Source organism: Balaenoptera musculus, chromosome 9, assembly GCF_009873245.2.
Source record: "Balaenoptera musculus isolate JJ_BM4_2016_0621 chromosome 9, mBalMus1.pri.v3, whole genome shotgun sequence".
NCBI lineage: Eukaryota > Metazoa > Chordata > Mammalia > Artiodactyla > Balaenopteridae > Balaenoptera > Balaenoptera musculus.
Genome location: NC_045793.1, coordinates 66,011,843 through 66,029,782, shown reverse-complemented (window position 1 = coordinate 66,029,782; position 17,940 = coordinate 66,011,843). Strand labels below are relative to the sequence as shown.

The window sequence follows — 17,940 nt, the reverse complement described above, 5'->3', positions numbered from 1 at the left end:
TTTGTTGCAGAGCACAGGCTCCAGATGCGCAGGCTCAGTAGTTGTGGCCCACGGGCCCAGTTGCTCCGCGGCATGTGGGATCTTCCCAGACCGGGGCTCGAACCCGTGTCCCCTGCATTGGCAGGCAGACTCTCAACCACTGCGCCACCAGGGAAGCCCCAGATTAATCTTTTTGAGGAACAAAAAATAGGAGTGGAGAAAAGTTTTATTCAGTAAACAGGTTGCCACTGCCATCATTTTCTTTATCTAGGTACGGCTGGAGGACTACAGAGTGGACCGAGTGCCGTGTGGACCCTCTGCTCAGTCAGCAGGACAAGAGGCGGGGCAACCAGACGGCCCTCTGTGGAGGAGGGGTCCAGACCCGAGAGGTGTACTGCGTGCAGGCCAACGAGGACCTCCTCTCACACTTAAACACCCACAAGGACAAAGAAGGTAAACTGTTTTCTTCTCCAGTACTCAACTGTGGAGACCAAGAGTGGGATCATCCTGCAGGGGTATATATGTAGCCGTTTGGGGCAGGAAGAGTCATATTTCTGTTCACATTATGACTGATATTGACTATGGTGAACAATAGTCTAAATTATGGTTGTAAAAATAATTAATACAGTTCCATCTTTGGTCCATTCTGATTTACTGACAAACCTCTCTTTAGTAGGAGTAATTAATTATAAAAATAGAATAAAGATGTATCTCGTAAGGATACATATAGAATGCAAGTATGTGTTCCAAAGCCCAAATTTTCTTTTCTTCATATAAGAAGTAAAACGTGCTTGTAAAAAGAACACCTTATTTTGCTGTTTATAATGGGGTTGAAAAAATAAGTTAATTATGGTATTGAGTGAAAATTTCAATTTGAATTTAAAAGAAATAAATACAGGATAAAACTACAGGAAAATGTCTTCAACCCAAAGGCATGACTTCTTTTTTTTTAAATTTTTTAATTTAATTTTATTTATTTTTTTATACAGCAGGTTCTTATTAGTCATCCATTTTATACACATCAGTGTATACATGTCAATCCCAATCGCCCAATTCAGCACACCACCACCACCACCACACTGCCGCTTTCCCCCCTTGGTGTCCATACGTTTGTTCTCTACATCTGTGTCTCAACTTCTGCCCTGTCTCAACTCTAAAATTCTAATCATTATTGGGTCAAGTTTATATTCAATTAGTAGCCCTTTAGTCCATACAAATATGAGACTTTTCAAGCAATGCTGTAAGCAGACCCTCTTACATTTCACTACCTGAGGGATTGCAGGACTTCCATCACTAATACATTCAACATATATTGATTAGTTGCCAGGAGAGTTCCAAAAATTGTATATGGTGGTGAGGATAAAAATATCAATACAAACTTCATGTCAGGAAAATGCTCATGGTCATCTTGAGGGCACACAAACAGCCCAATAGTTATAATGCAGTATGATATGCATTATAATTGAGTTTTAGAATAACCATAGGGAGATCATAGAAAGAGGAACCTTCACAAAGGAGGTGGAACTTAAGCTGAGTTATGACACATACACTTCATACAGTTAAGTGGGTCAGGAATGCAAGAGGGAGTTTATTCTAGGCAGAAGGAACAGCATGTATTAAAGATCAAAATAAAAGAAATATTCAGAGAAGGAATCTGACAAAGAATAATCAAAAAAAAAAAACAGAAAGAAGGGAAAGAACCAAGAGAAATGGGCATTTCATAAAACAAAAGAAGAGATGGCTCCTTTGCCTCCCCAAAAAAAAGAGTGGCACCAGTGACCAGTAATTCTTAGGAAATAAGGACTAAAGTTTTACATTTGCAACTTGAAAATTTTAATTGTTTTGTATCCACTAGCTTTACACAGCATGTCAGCTCATTTAGGAATCTAGCCTAGGGATACATTTTACTACTAACGTATCTTGAGGTTTTAAGGAAATACCATAAAACATGCAATGTTAGTACATTAATATTGTCTTGGCCACTTTAATGGCTACATTTTTAACACTCTTAGGTGGATTTATTATACCAGTCCTTTCAGAGTAGTATAATTTCACTGCTAGAGGTAGATCAGATTTTAGTTTCTGAATGTCAGTTATATCCTGTAGGTTATTGCTTTCAAAAAGATCCTTCAGAATTCTGAATTGCAACAGGACATTTTAAAAAATCATTTTGTCATAGAATTCCCCTTCTACTGCTGTCAAAGCACTACAGAGCAACAAAAGTAAAAGTCACAGAAAAAAGGGAAAACACAAAGAATATTATTATTAAGATGTATCTGTTGGACTAAAGCAAATACCAAAGCAGAGATTAATAGACATGGAAGTAGTCAATTCACCTAAAATTAATATTTAATCATGTAAGTATGTAACATGAAGAACTTAGGAATTTGTGTCCTTTCATGTCGAATACCAAGAATATTAATAAACCTCTTATAGTCTTTGCAAAAACAGCTGATTCTTGCTAAAAGTTGCAGCTTTTTTTTCTCAGAACTTAGACTGTGTGAGTTCCCCCTAGAAGTACTTAACATTGCCCAACAGGAAACTTGTTTAATACACCAGCATCCCAAGGGTGACATGTAAAGACTGTAAATATGTGTGAACGGAGAACAATTAGACTGTGGGCTGTGAAGATTGTTCACAGTCTTGTCTTCTTAAACAAATATGAAAGAATGAAAGCTTACTTTATAAAAACAGGGAAACCTCTCAAAATAACTTCCTCATTCAATCCTAATTAGAAGGTACTGATCTCAAGAAATCCTGACTGTGTAACCATGAACAACCTACTCTAAGAGCAATTCATATTGCACTTAATTTGAAGAACAAGGACTACACTGTTGTTTTTGTAGATTCACACTATGTGTCCTATAAATGTCGTTTTCACACTTAACCAAACTATTAGAATACCTTAATTCAAAATAAAATACTTTAGCTCAAAACTAAAATCCCTTGATACAAAAAATACTGCAAACAAGTGATATGAAATTCACATAAATTTCCTTTATTATCTTAGTACATCATATTACACAGAAGAATGATAATGACCACCTTAGCACAAAGGCAGGGTCACATTAAATCACTTTATTCACTGGCATATTTACTACTGTTAACTGACTCACCCCACACGAGGCCCTAAAAATTCTTTTCCTTGGAGCTAATATATTTAATTTGCAGAAAATTGAAATATTTATTATTAAAGTACTCACAAAGTGTAAAGTATGTTATTCAAAACTTGAAATGAGTTGAATTATCAGAATACTTATTAAGTTGGCGATGGCATCTATAGACAATAGGAAAAATATATCTACTTGATATTGGAGAGTATCCACATTTTATTCTTGGAATTCTCCCAATTCTTACACAATATTCAGGTGATCAAAATTTCCATAATCACTTCTTTAGAAGAAAGGCTTGACAAGTTCTGTACTGAGAAGATTTAGTAGTAAAATCTTTGACAGTTTCTGTCATCTGGCTATTCAGAATTCCAGTAGGCTTGAAGAATATCCAACTTACTCTGGCATGAAATCTATCCTTCTCAGGATATGACAGGACGAGGCCTTGCCCATGGGGAGGTTATCAGTGTAAGTCCTAGAAAGCTGATGAAAATGTTGCTGATCATTAGATGCATGAACGCGAATTGACTTTTTTAAGAGTTCAAAGTGAATTGAAAGTAGATTTTAGCTATAGCAATTCAAGAAATTCTTCCATTTGATACAGATTGAACATGTTTTTAAATGAGGGGCAGCAAAGGTATTGGTTATAAAGCACCATAAAACTTACTGCAATTTATATTATAGGAAATTTTAGAACATTCTTTTATAGAAAATGTATCAAATAATCCACACCGAAATCTGGATAAGGTCTGTGGGATTTGAGGTTATTAAGAAAGACAGCCTGGATAATGAGCCTGTATGATGACACAGAATGAGATAAACCAGCAGAAAGGTTTGGAGAATCAATAGAAAGATGCATTGAGGGAAGGATGATTGTACTGTGAATGGTAGACAGAAGGATGAATAAAGAGCTCATGTTTTCCCATCTGCAAAGAAATAAGAATAAAATAGTCACCATCCCTAAATGAAATGCAAATTCTTTATAATTGTAGTCTTTTATCTATAGTTTCCACAGACTAGCCCATTTCAGTCAACACTATTATGAAAAAAAAAAAAAAAAGGCTATGCTTATGGTGCTGTTTCCCTGTTATTTCAGAAAGTAAATATCAGAGAGTACATCGAAGTGTAGTGCTACATCTTTCCTATCCATCACTTTTGAAATAATAGGTGCGTGAGACTATTTTGCATAACATTTCAATCAGAAATGTGTATCAGGATTCTCTATACATTCCCTGATATAATTCTTAAACCTTCTAGGAAAGATAGTAATTTACTTTTACTTTCTATTTTGCTAGAAATAGATTGAAGCTGTCCCATGAAATGGACATGATTTCGTGTTTCTTGTCTTTCTAGAACATGATTATATAGATATAAATTATAGAAAAACATAAAAAGATTTTTAAATTTACTGACTTTAAAATGTCACTAGGGGACTTCCCCGGTGGTGCAGTGGTTAAGAATCCACCTGCCAATGCAGGGGACACGGGTTCGAGCCCTGGTCAAGGAAGATCCCACATGCTGCAGAGCAACTAAGCCCATGCGCCACAACTACTGAGCCTGTGCTGTAGAGGCCGTGAGCCACAACTACTGAGCCCGTGTGCTACAGCTACTGAAGCCCGTGCGCTCTAGAGCCCGTGCTCCACAACAAAGAGAAGCCGCTGCAAGGAGAAGCCCGCGCACTGCAACAAAGAGTAGCCCCCGCTCACCACAACTAGAGAAAGCCCGCACGCAGCAACAAAGACCCAATGCAGCCAAATAAATAAATAAATAAATAAATAAATAAATAATTTAAAATGTCACTAGGATAATACCATAATTATATAAGCATATATAAAGTTTGGTTATGAACACTTTTGTTGTGGTAAATTAATGAAGGTATAAACACTTTTCATAATTTATCATTATAGTTTTAAACACACCACTTTGTGCTCTCTTAATCTTCCTATGGTAAATGAAGAAGGAACTAAATCACATAATGGCTACATTTGGGAGACATAGCCTACACTGGTGCAGTGGGTTGTAAAAAGTACTGTGATATAATTACAGAATAACTAAAACATTCCTATGTTTTAAATCCTAAATCCCTGAAGGAATCAAACCTTCCTCGGAAATCAGTTCTCTGGATATTTTGTGGAAGAGAAGGGCTGTTTCCCTAGGAAATTTCTCTGTGATCAGTGGATTACAAAATGGAAGGTGAGATGCCAAGAGGTTTCAGCCCTTGGGATGGAAGCTAATAAAAACTTACATTCTGAGAATTAGATTAAGCTGATCATTGGTCTACCCCAGAGGTAACTTACAATTTTTAGTAGAGGAAGAGCTTACTAATGACATGTCAGGAAGTATTCAACCAAAAAGGCAATCAAAGAAAAATATAATGAGGCAGCTCAGAAGTTGTGTAAACATGATAACAATGCTTACAGTACCTTTGACTTAGTCAATGTTTAATGAACATTTGTTGTTTGACATGTTTACTCTCCCCTTTGTAAAATAGTACAATTTCCTTTTGAATTTGTCTGAAAATTATCTCTTCAGCGTTTCAGGTACACTTAAACATCCTCTATTTCAGCTAGGGGCTATATCCACACACACCGTTCTTCACCCCTGAATAATTCACTATTCACACCTCTGACTTTGAATAGAGGACACATGATCTAGTTGTTAGATCAAATGATGAGAGTCAAAATGTATACACTTTGTGTCAGGTTGGCCACTCATTTAAGAGAATAGTTTTATATGTCTATTTTCCTCTTTTCTAATTATATAGATAGCTTAAAAATCTTTTGAATTTTCATCTTAAGTCTACTTTCAAGAGAACCCCAGACAGATAATCAGGAAATCTGTTTTTCATTTCTGCTTGACCTTATATCTTGATGCACATTATGTAACTTTATTTACCTAAAAATGGCTATTTAATTGCACTTATGCTACATTTCCAGCAACATGGCAGACTAGAATAGCTGAAAATCATTCTTTACAAAATACCTAAACAGGGCTTCCCTGGTGGCGCAGTGGTTGAGAATCTGCCTGCCAATGCAGGGGACACGGGTTCGAGCCCTGGTCTGGGAGGATCCCACATGCCGCGGAGCAACTGGTCCCGTGAGCCACAATTGCTGAGCCTGCGCGTCTAGAGCCTGTACTCCGCAACAAGAGAGGCCGCGACAGTGAGAGCCCCACGCACTGCGATGAAGAGTGGCCCCCACTTGCCACAACTAGAGAAAGCACTCGCACAGAAACGAAGACCCAACACAGCCATAAATAAATAAATAAATAAAATTTAAAAAAAAAACAAACCCTAGACATTCAGGATACAATATTGTTTTAAATACTTTTAAGAGCAGAACTGAGGTCTTGATTAACTAAATAATTTCCCAAAGCAAACCATGAAGGCTGAGATGATGCTTTCTGTGGTTGCCCTTGGGTAGGGATGGTACAGAACAAGGGTTTACATTATGGGGACTTGAGGGCATGACATAAACCTGTACTCAGAGAAAGAGAGTACAAGCAGAAATACTGCATTACTTCATCAGCCTCAAAGGGTTATAGCATCAATGATTGAGTGAGCAGAGAAATTCAACTTACCTATAGAGGGAGATAACAAGGAAGCAGATCAGCTTCAGCCTTAAATCAGGGCAAAAACAAACCTCTCCTAAAAATTCCATCTATGGGCCTGTACTCATATGAGTTTAAGTTTCAAATGTATGGTACTTCCATAAGTCCAAAGACCACAAAGCTGAAAATTAATATAAGAAATGGTGTCAGGCAGTGGTATTAGCAAGGTGCCTGACATAGCAAAAGCAAAAACTCTAAAGAGGGGAATACCGTAACTAAGCTGCAGGATTTTCCCAGATAAACTGCACCATTCAAATTTGTGAACTACATGAGGAAAAATTATTCATTGTAAACAGGATTTAAAATGCCTAACAAACAGTAAAATTAGACTTGCAAATATTAGACTAAATATTAGATTAGATTTGTAAATATTAGACTTGGAAATATTAGAAAAAGCGGATACAAACTATAAAATACATATGCTAAAACTTATTTACGATGTAAAGGAAAAATTAGAACATTAAATATAATGAGTCACAATTAAAAAGACCAGATTTTAAAAAAAAGAAAAAGAAAAGAAACAAAAGTTCTAGAACTGAAAAATAATTTAACTGGAAATAAACAAATGGGTAGATTATACAGATTGAGATAAACAATTAACAGTAAACTAAAGACAAATGTAAGCAAATTATTCAAAATGCAACACTGAAAACAGAAGTTGAGAATGAAAACAAGGATAACAGTCATGAAGAATTAAACAAGAAGGTTCAGAGTGAGAGAATCAAGAGAAAAGATGAGAGAATTGTCTAGAATTGATGAAAGACAAGATATACAGGATCAAGAAAATTTGCAAGCAGGATAATAATATATGTACACTTTATATACAATGTAGTGAATTCTCAGCTCATCAACTCCAAAGACATATTAAAAAGAACAGAGAGAAGGAGAAAATTAATTACAAAAGAATTACCAAATTAGCAGTGAAATTCTCAACAGCTACAGAAGATCAATATAATAAAAATAATATATTGAAAGTACTGAAAGGAAAATAACCGTCAACTTAAAATTATTTGTCCAGCTACCTATCATTGAAAACTATGGGCAAAATTAAGACAAAAGTGAAAGGATTAATAAACCCTCCTGAAAGTACTGCTAAATGATGTTTAGAAAGAAGGAAATTGAACCCAGAAAGAGAAGAATTCAAGATGTGCAAAGAATTTGGTAAGCATCTGGGTAATCTAAATAAGTATAAATATGTGTGAAGCAACAACAATAATTTTCATGATTAAAACACTGTAAATTAGTTAATGACCAACAATGATATATGACAGGAGGAAATAATAAGGAGTATATTGTTTGGGAAAGCGTAGAGATATTGAACACCCTTATATATTACTAAGTTATTATGCCTGTTAAAAAATTAAGAATAATTATTAACATAAAAATACATTATATATATACACACTTTTCTAAAAGGGATTAAATAAAAATCAGTCAATTCAATAAAAGTACTGAACAAGAGAAAAAAAATCATTGTTTTCTTAGAGACAATCTAATTAATACCAAATAAAAAAGACTAAAAATCTAGAAATATGACTTTTCAAATGTCAGAGTTAAAGGTTATTACAGAAAGTCATTTTGTTTTTGTTATTATTATAAGACCAACCAACTGTATTATAAGTTTTTTGCCGTGATCAAACTAAGAGTGTGGATTACTCAGTCCAAACATTTACCACTGCTGGAGAATACCTGAACAGATCACACGTTGTATTTCCCAGGCAGTAATGCCATCTTTATATACAAAGTGCAGCTGAAAATTTTATTTTAACAAGAGAAATAACATGAGATTGATTTAAGTTATATATGTGTGCAGTGTCAAAACTATCCAGAAGATTGAATGGTTGGATTGATTAAATAGCATTTGATAGAAAATTTTACTGGATAATCAAAAATGCCCAGAATTTTCTCCAGTATTTTTAGAGTGAAGGATAATCTTCACAAACATAAAACTCAATAAAAATTATGTTGCTAACTTGATATTGTTCAGTGAAACATGAGAATGACTAAACTTTTAAAACTGAAGGAAACATCTGAAAATTCATGAGTATTTCAAACCTATCTCCCTTTGTATCATTCTCATTTTTTTCCCAGTTTGCTAATGGGAAAGGTGAATGACACTGGTTTGATTACTTAGACAAAGGTAATAATGACAAAGGAATTATTACCCAGAGAAGATAATAAAAATTCATTATGTATGTTGGTGCCTTTGACAAAGTCATAGATGGTGTGCTGTTAAATATGTGAGTGATATTAAGCTAGAAAGGATAAAACATACTAGATAATAATTTTATGATGCAAAAAGATATTAATAGGCTAGACACATTGACATTTCTCCAACAATATGAAGTCTAATGAAATACTTACAACAAATACCTACACTTAAGACCCAAATGCCCACTCTAAAAGGAAATGATACCATAAATGATGATGATGATGATGATATGATGACAGTGAGAGTATTGATTGTGTTTATTAAGGCACTATATTAATTATTTGGTTGCTGTGAAGATTAAGTGTTTAATGTGGGGAAGGAACAGATGGCATCGATTGCTTAATATTATTATTTTTTATTAAAGTAGAGTTGATTTACAATGTTTTAGTTTCAGCTGTACAGCAAAGTGACTCAGTTATATATATATAACTGAATGATATCTATATATGATTATATATTCTTTTTCAGATTATTTTCCATTATTATCTATTATAAGATATTGAATATAGTTCCCTGTGCTATACAGTATGACCTTGTTGTTTACCTATTTTTTAAAATTTTTATTGGGAGTATAGTTGATTTACAATGTTGTGTTAGTTTCAGGTGTACAGTAAAGTGAATCAGTTATACACATATCCACTCTTTTTCAGATTCTTTTCCCATATAGGTCATTACAGAGTACTGAGTAGAGTACCCTGTGCTATACAGTGGGTCCTTATTATTTATCTATTTTATATATAGTCATGTGTATATGTCAATCCCAATCTCCCAGTTTATCCCTCCCCTCCCCTTCCCCCCAGTAACCATAAGTTTGTTTTCTACATTTGTGACTCTATTTCTGTTTTGTAAATAAGTTCATATGTATCATTTTTTTTTTTAGATTCCACATATAAGTGGTATCATATGATATTTGTCTTTCTTTGTCTGACTTCACTCAGTATGACAATCTCTAGGTCCATCCATGTTGCTGCAAATGGCATTATTTTGTGTTTTTTTATGGCTGAGTAATATTCCATTGTGTGTGTGTGTGTGTGTGTGTATCGCATCTTCTTTATTCGCTTGTCTGTCGATGGACATTTAGCTTGCTTCCATGTCTTGGTTATTGTAAATAGTGCTGCAGTGAACATTGGGGTGCATGCATCTTTTAAAATTAGAGTTTTGTCAGGATATATGTCCAGGAGTGGGATTGCGGGATCATATGGTAACTATTTTAGTTTTTTAAGGAACCTCCATGCTGTTCTCCATAGTGGCTGCACTAATTTACATGCCTACCAACAATGTAGAAGGGTTCCCTTTTTTCTAAACCCTCTCCAGCATCTGTTATTTGTAGGCTTTTTGATGATGGCCTTTCTAACTAGTGTGAGGTGGTATCTCATTGTAGTTTTGATTTGCATTTCTCTAATAATTAGCGATGTTGAGCATCTTTTTATGTGTCAGTGGGTTAATGTTAAACTCATTCTGTGTCTGTTCTCCCGTGTTACTTTTCTGAACATCGATCACAAGCTGATCAATGAAGTGTTAAAATTTGGATATCTCACTTGATATTCCTTCATTCACTCAGTACATACTGAGCAACTGTTAGGTTGCACCACTGATTAAGATGTTGAATGTAGAATGTTTTAAAAAGCAGACTTGATCCCTGTCAGGGAGCTTAGAACCTACCTTATATAACCGAACCTCAAATAACCTCGTATTAAGGCTTTGTTTACTGGAGGTTCAGGGTTGCCCCTTCACAAGGCTAACATGGAGAGACTTCTACAGACATGCCAGTTTGGGGCTCTTCAGTTAAAATCTGAAAATATACTACAACCATGGTCCATCCTTAACAAAGAACCTTTACCCTTATTCACTGGGTATATTATTTTTCTGGAAATCACATATTTTCAAAATGTAGTTTAAAAATCACCTGTATGCTTTAAGAAAATGCAAAAATCCCTGGATGTTATCCACTGGGATTGTGATTCTGTAGGTCTGAAATGGGTGCAGGAATCTCTGTTTTTTTTATATGCACTGTGGTGATTATAATTAGGAGATGATTTTACCGTAAAGCTCATGATGGTCCTTTTAAAAGGCCCTTTCCAAAGCTTTGGGAGAGGCTGGGATAGGGAAAGGGAAATCCATTTTTCCTTCTTTTTGAGGCCCAAGGCTTATGTAATTTATGCATTGAAAAAAAAAAGCTAAATTCCAAATACAAAATCAGTAAGATCTCTGTCAGGGTTTCAGAAGGGTCCTGTGCATGTGAAGCGCCCTGACCTTAAGCCTCATGGGTTTCTTAATGAATCTGTCCCAAATTCTAGCACAGATTTTTGGCCTCTATTAGAGCCAAAGAGAATCAGTACATTAAGATGAGAAACAGAAACACAGGCATTCGTGTCCTGAAAACAGGTTTCCCAAAGTTCTAGAGATAAAACTGGGGAGAATGCAGTGACTGGGAAAAGTCACTCTTTGTGTTCAGAAGTGAAGTAGAACTTTCAGTTCTCATATTGGTCTTAGTTATGTTCACTGAGCCCTAGTTTTAGGTCCCTGAGCTGCAAATCTTTAGAAAACCACTGTACCTTGCTAGTAGTTAAGTTAGGAAATTGGTGAGGAAGAACACTTTACACTGAGATACTGTTTCATCTCACTTTATACCTGTAACCCAAGATGGAAAGAAGCCATAGCTGTTAGTAAAGGACCTTCCATTAATGAAAGAAAAACATTAGATAAAATGTCACATAACCTGACACTATCAAGTGACTGCACTACGTGTGCTTTTTGTAACCCTTAAGCACATATTTCATCGAGTCAGTTGTAGATGAATGATAGCACCAGAAGGAATTTTGAAATGAACACTCAGGGACCTGCGCTGGCGAATGAATAGCATTTTTTTCAGAGGCACACTCCTGCAATCTAAGAATGTACAAGAAGTGGTTTGTGGCGGGCTGTTCCCTGCCTTGCTGATGATTGCTCAATAGGGAGTAGCTACTCTTACCAGTGTTAACAGAGGAGTACAAACTACATTGTGGAACTCATTAATATTTATTCCTTCTAAAAGCAATGGGCAATAAAAAGGGAAATAAACTGGGTAGAATAGCAATGGGAAAAGGAAGCCATGACAACAGACTCATCTTGAAAAGGTTTCACCATTTATTGCACACAAAAATACACTTGAAATACAAGGATCCATATTATTAGTCTGGAATCCACTAAAAATACCTCTGTGGGTCAACTAATTTATGAAAAAAATTATATATTGAACACAACCTAAGAATTTAAAGTAGCCATCCATATTATTGTAATTATGTGATTTTGATGTATCAGTTTACAATTTCATATTTTCAATATTCAGCAAAGCTACATGTTCTCAGCTTCAGATTCTGTGCTGTGTCTGTCTATAGACAAGAACTTTCTCTAAGCCAAGGGTCACCTGCCTGTTGCAACAGAGACCAGTGACATTTCTTTTCCTTTTCTCGTGCTGCTTCTCTATTATCTGACTTGAAATGCCTTCAACCATTGTCACAACTATCCACATATCTCCTGTTTCAAATTGTCTTTTTCACACTGTTAAGATTTCAGTGATCTTTTTTCATCCAAAGCCTATGCCCTTCTTATACTATATTACACAAGTTACCATTTGATTACATAGAATTCTGTGCTTTTACAGTTGCCTCATGAGTATTATGCCAACTCCCCAAGATTTTAAGCTTCTAAGGAGGGAATGGCACTTTTTCCCACCTAAATTTTAATTGATCCATTATTCTTACCAGAGGTCTGGGTAGTTTGTGAATTGTGTCATTTAGAAATATCTTTAAGAGAGATTAAAAAGCCCTTCAGTGAGAGGATGTTTACTTCCTAGACATCTAATTTACAGTGTTTCATTTTGAATTAATCTGTATGCCTCACTAACTTCATTCTTTTCCTCCTTTGTTTTCCTTTCCTCTGAAAAGGCTTAATGAGATAACATATGTAAAACACATCCTAGCATAAGGCCTTGCACTTACTATATGCCAAATGAGTATTAACTGCTTTTGTTTATGTGTTTACTTTTCTGCTTAAATTGAGAAAAAGGGAGGAATTTTTTAAATGATAGTTTTACTCCAAGCATTTTGCATGTAATAAAGGCGTAATTGTATACTGGCCTTGCTAGTTGAGAAACATAACGGAGGATGTATAATTCATGGAATCTGTTTTCAGTATGTCTTAAAATCCTTTCGTGTATTTACATTATACATGAAATTGCTCCTTTCTTGGAAAAAGTAGACTTCCTTTGTATTATTTCAGAGCAAAAAGAAATAGAGCTTATTTTACTTCTGTATTTATGGGAGGCAGAATAATTACAGCTTCCCTTACTTTGTGACACTGAATCCTTGAGAAGTTTAAGCAGCACTCTGTTGCCAAAGGACTCTGAAGGAAATGCTTGCAATAACCATGGGATTGTTTGGTTGCTCTAAAAGCACACTTTCATCATTGCTCAGCCTGTGCCACACTGGTCCATCTGCCCCTAACGTTACACAGGATTCCTGGGCTTCTAAAACCACATTGGTTAGGCAGCACTATGCCTGGGAGACCTTAACTTTTTTGGTCAAAATAATATTAATAAACAGATGCAAAAATTTACAAAAGAGTCTTATTGTTTTACATGTCCTCAGCTAGGTCTGGTTAGAAAGGCTGGGATCAATTAAGTTCCTCCTCCATTAGGAATTTCCAGAAGTACTTTGAAAATAAAAAATCATGTTTTTCACTAAGAAAGCTGTTGATCCATTTCTCACTGTCTTTCAAAAATTCATGGCAAAGGGAGTAAGCAAAGAAACTAACATGTTGTGATAGTGTTTTCCTATTAATGCATGAGTAAATTTTCGCAGACATACCAAGACAGTAAGTGACAGAGGACAGACTTGAGCCATTTTTTGACTCCAAGTCTAAATTCTATCTAGTCCTACTCCTCTGCCCTCTGAATTTGCTTCAGAATAAAAAACTGGGTACAGTAGCCACCCACAACGTTATCAAAATCACTGAAAGTAGTTGTATTATATTAAATTATCTGATGATATTTCTGTTGCAAAAATAAACAAAAATGCCATGGAGATCTGCCTCTTATAACAGAAAATTGAAAGAAAATTAAGGATAATTTAATTCCCTTTTATGATTCAACACAATTAAGAGATTCATTCCCTGAGATGGTTCTATAAGGTCAATATGAAGTCTTGCCCATGGGCATGTGAACCAGTATTGTGTTGAATCATATGAAATTGTTAGTTTTGTAGGTCAAGAGCTGTTGATTAGTGGCAATTTCCTATACATCACCTGAAAAGGTACCTTTACTGTATTGGGTTAAGTCACCTAGTGGAACAGAACTGCTCTGTTCCAGACTTTCCACTGTCAGAATCAAGCCTGCAGCTATTGGCTATGAATTGTAGTTATTCTTTCCACGTGGACAATATGCATTTGTGCTGTGTGCAGTGTGCTTTAGAGAGGGTAACAATTGTCTTCCGTAAAAATACGTAGATTTCCCTGTAGTAGATATTATTTATGGGAAGATAACTTATATTGATGGCTTGAGAGTGACTTGAATTTATCAAGCAGCTTTTATTCTATGCAGTTAGAAATCTTCTGTATTATGTGATTTTTAATACCTGTGCCCCACTTTGTTTTATGTAAATATATAAAATAAAAGGAGATACAGTCATTTTAAGGATAAGTGGGTGAGGAATGTGGGGCAAAGGAAAAATACTAGTAGAAAGAGGATATCCAACCAATGATGAATATAATAAGGATAATGTACGAAATGTGTGCCATAAGATCCTGTGAATTTCTTGAAGTGGGACCAATAGTTTTAACTCTAAGCTTGATAGCCAGTGCAAAGAGGAATAGTGTGTTAATTATGAAATTCACAGCATCCATTAGACAGTAGAAACCAGTTGTAAAGGAAAAGCATAATTTCTGGTTTTACGGTCAGAAAGAATTCATCAGTAGGGCTTCCTAAAGAGGATAGTGTGACTATATTGCATTACAACTTCATTAACATCTGTAGTGTAAACACCACAATGAATTTTATAAGGAAGCTTTTTCTTTAAGCAGTTTTCCTCAATGTAGGCCACTAGCATAAATATGAAAGTGTAACTCAGGAAAGGCAAATCAGTAGGGATTAATGTGATACGGTACAGATTTATAGGTCTCTGCTAAGCAGGATAACCCAGGGATCGAGTTCAGAATATCTAAATGAATAGATGTACAGCTATTCCCTCAGGCAACCCTCCTCAGAGCTTTGATAGATATTGAGAGGCAGAGAGTTCCCTTACATCCCCTGACACAGGGATCTGGAGTACTTTTATTCTGCTTTCTGTTTAGTTGCACTTAAATGCAGAGACACATTTTCCAGCCATCATCTAGGTGAGAATAGGATTAGCATCCTTAAAAGAAAATCAAAAGGCTTGACAAAGACATAAACTTGAATAAAATATGATCCACTTCGAACAGTGAGATGAGTTCAGAGCTGACTAGATGTAGGACAGAGAAAAAGTTTAGACACAGATAAAGGAATATCAAAGGTCCTTAAGTCTATTCCAGCACTTAACCCATAGCAAAAATCTGATACAGGTGCAAGGGAGACGAGCTTCGACATTAATGCCATCTCTTAGAAGAAGCAGTTTAACTTTCTGGTATCTTCTTCAAGATAAAATAATTTGCAAGTGTAAATCTATGGACCTAAATGAGTTAACTTGAAGTGATAATGATAATGAGGAGGAGGATTGAGAAGATGATAGACGCTTATTACATGTGAGACATTGTTCTGTTTTACATTTAGTGGTTAATTAGACCTTCACCACAAGCCTCAGAAGTACTGTTATTATATAATATTGAGGTATAGAGAAATTAAATAATTTTACCAAGGTATATGGCTAGTAAATATCATAACCCAGGTTGTGAATCAAAAAGTCTGCTTCCTGAACCTGTGCTCTTAACCACTATGCCATGGAGTTAGGGTTATTAATAGTCAGTTTGATGTTGAGAAAAAGTTACCTTCCCTCTAAGTGATACTTCTCTTAAAATATGTGCCTTTCTTTTAAATAAGTAATTATGTCTGAGAGTGAATGGTTTATTAAGGTTATTCCTATTTAATTACAGTAAAATTATACATATAATGTCCCTGTTTCCATTTACTATGTCAGGAAGTTATTCATTCTTTCATTTATTTAGCTGATATTTACTGAATGCTGTCTATGTCTAGGCAGTGTTCTAAAATGCTGAAAATAGAGAAGTAAACAGCATGGACAAGATTCTTGCTGTCACAGAGTTTATATATTTATGGAAAGAGACAAACTATCAGCCAAGAGATAAACAAGAAATTATCAGATAGCAAGAAGTACTATGCAGAGGATCAAAATAGGATGATGTGAGAGAGGATGATTGGGCAGTGATATTTTTTGGCACTCTAAGGTACTGTTTGGCTTCCCAAATTTATATATCTTCTCACAAATTCTCCTCTGAAGAACAAAATCATATATTTATCTTCCTGTTTGACATCTCCAATCATAACACTCAGGTGTGCTTGTCTCCCCTCCATACAGTCTTGTAACGGCAGAATAAATAAAAGTTTTAAAACAATATCAGAGTACAATATACCTGAATAGTACAAGTTCCATGATCTATTTAATACATGTGTTAAAATAAATCCCTTGAAGCTACTTAGGGGGAAAATAATCACTAACAGAATAGGCAATACAAAATAATTGTTTAGTAAATATTTGTTGAGTAAATGAATAAGTGGACTTAGTAATGACCTCCAAGGGTTGGTATATATGATTTCCAACTAATTATTACTTTGATAGCCAGAGAGATGAAAGTTATGATATGCATATTTAGAAATATATCACAAAACCTGGTAACTAAATATTTTAAATAATCAGAAAAGCAAGCATATTGTTAGGCTTCTGCTTCCAACTATAATTGAGTAACTGGAACCCTCTCAATAAGAATAACTATAAAATTGGACAAAAATTACAAAGCAGCTACTTTTAGACATTAAACAGCAAGCTGCAGAAAACGGTAACCACAATTTTGAGGTGATCAATCACCTCAGTCTTCTACTGGAGGGTCTCCTCTCCTAACACAGAGTAGGAAAAATGAAGACAAGCATAGCATCAGGTCTTGCTGAATTAAAGAGTTAGAAATCTGAATTCTAGGATGCTGAAATGACTGGAAATTTCAGGGCAGGGTACAGAGAAAGGGCATTCGCACTGAGGGGAGTGGGGTGGAGTCCAGGAGTCTATGTGGGGATATCCCATGGGGCCTTGTCCCAGGGCTGGGCTGCACATGTGCAGATTGAGACTCTGTGAAGTCTAGCAGAGATCCTATGCTGCAAGGCTGAGGGCTGAGGGGTGATGGAACAGGTAGTGCAGTGCTGGGAGATGTCAAAGTTCTAGCCCCGCAAGGATGAGAATACTCGCTGAACACCTCAGCCCTCATGGCTTAGGAGTGAGGACCACAGTGTCACAGCCAAGTTCAAATCTGAACCAGACAAGCCTTAATCCAAATGAAACCAAGCTTGAAAAGATCAGAAGGATCTGCTAGCAATTTAACTGTTTGACAGAACAAAATTCATAAAGGAAGATGACATAATCCAGACTCTCTACAACGTATCATTCACAAAGTCTAGAAAGTACGATCAAAAGTTACTCCAGGAATTCCCTGGCAGTCCAGTGGTTAGGACTCAGTGCTCTCACTTAGTTCAGTCCCCAGGTTCAGTCCCTGGTCAAGGAACTAAGATCCCGCAAGCAGCCACACAGTGCGGCCAGAAGAAAAAAAAAGTTATTCCACGTGCAAAATTAAATAAAGAGATCTGTTATCAAGAAAAAGCAGTCAGTAGAAATATACTTTGAGAGGACTCAGATATTACAGTTAGCAGACAAGGACTTTAAGGAACTATTATTATAGATATTTTCAAAGGTTTAAAGGAGAAGATTGTCTTGGAGAGTGAACAGATGGGAGTATAAAGAGAAAAATAGACATAAGAATATGGAAATTCAGAAATGTAACAGATCTGCAGTAAAA

At 35.6% G+C, this 17,940-nt stretch overlaps 1 protein-coding gene across 3 annotated transcripts in view; it reads left to right on the top strand.

Moving 5' to 3' along the window:
- Positions 1-17,940, top strand: part of THSD7A (thrombospondin type 1 domain containing 7A) — a 741,583-nt gene that overhangs the window by 520,334 nt on the left and 203,309 nt on the right. For all 3 annotated transcript variants that reach the window (XM_036863122.1, XM_036863123.1, XM_036863121.1), the window contains one exon: positions 251-432. In XM_036863122.1, the coding sequence (XP_036719017.1) occupies positions 251-432 (182 nt within the window). The remainder of the gene's footprint in view (positions 1-250; positions 433-17,940) is intronic.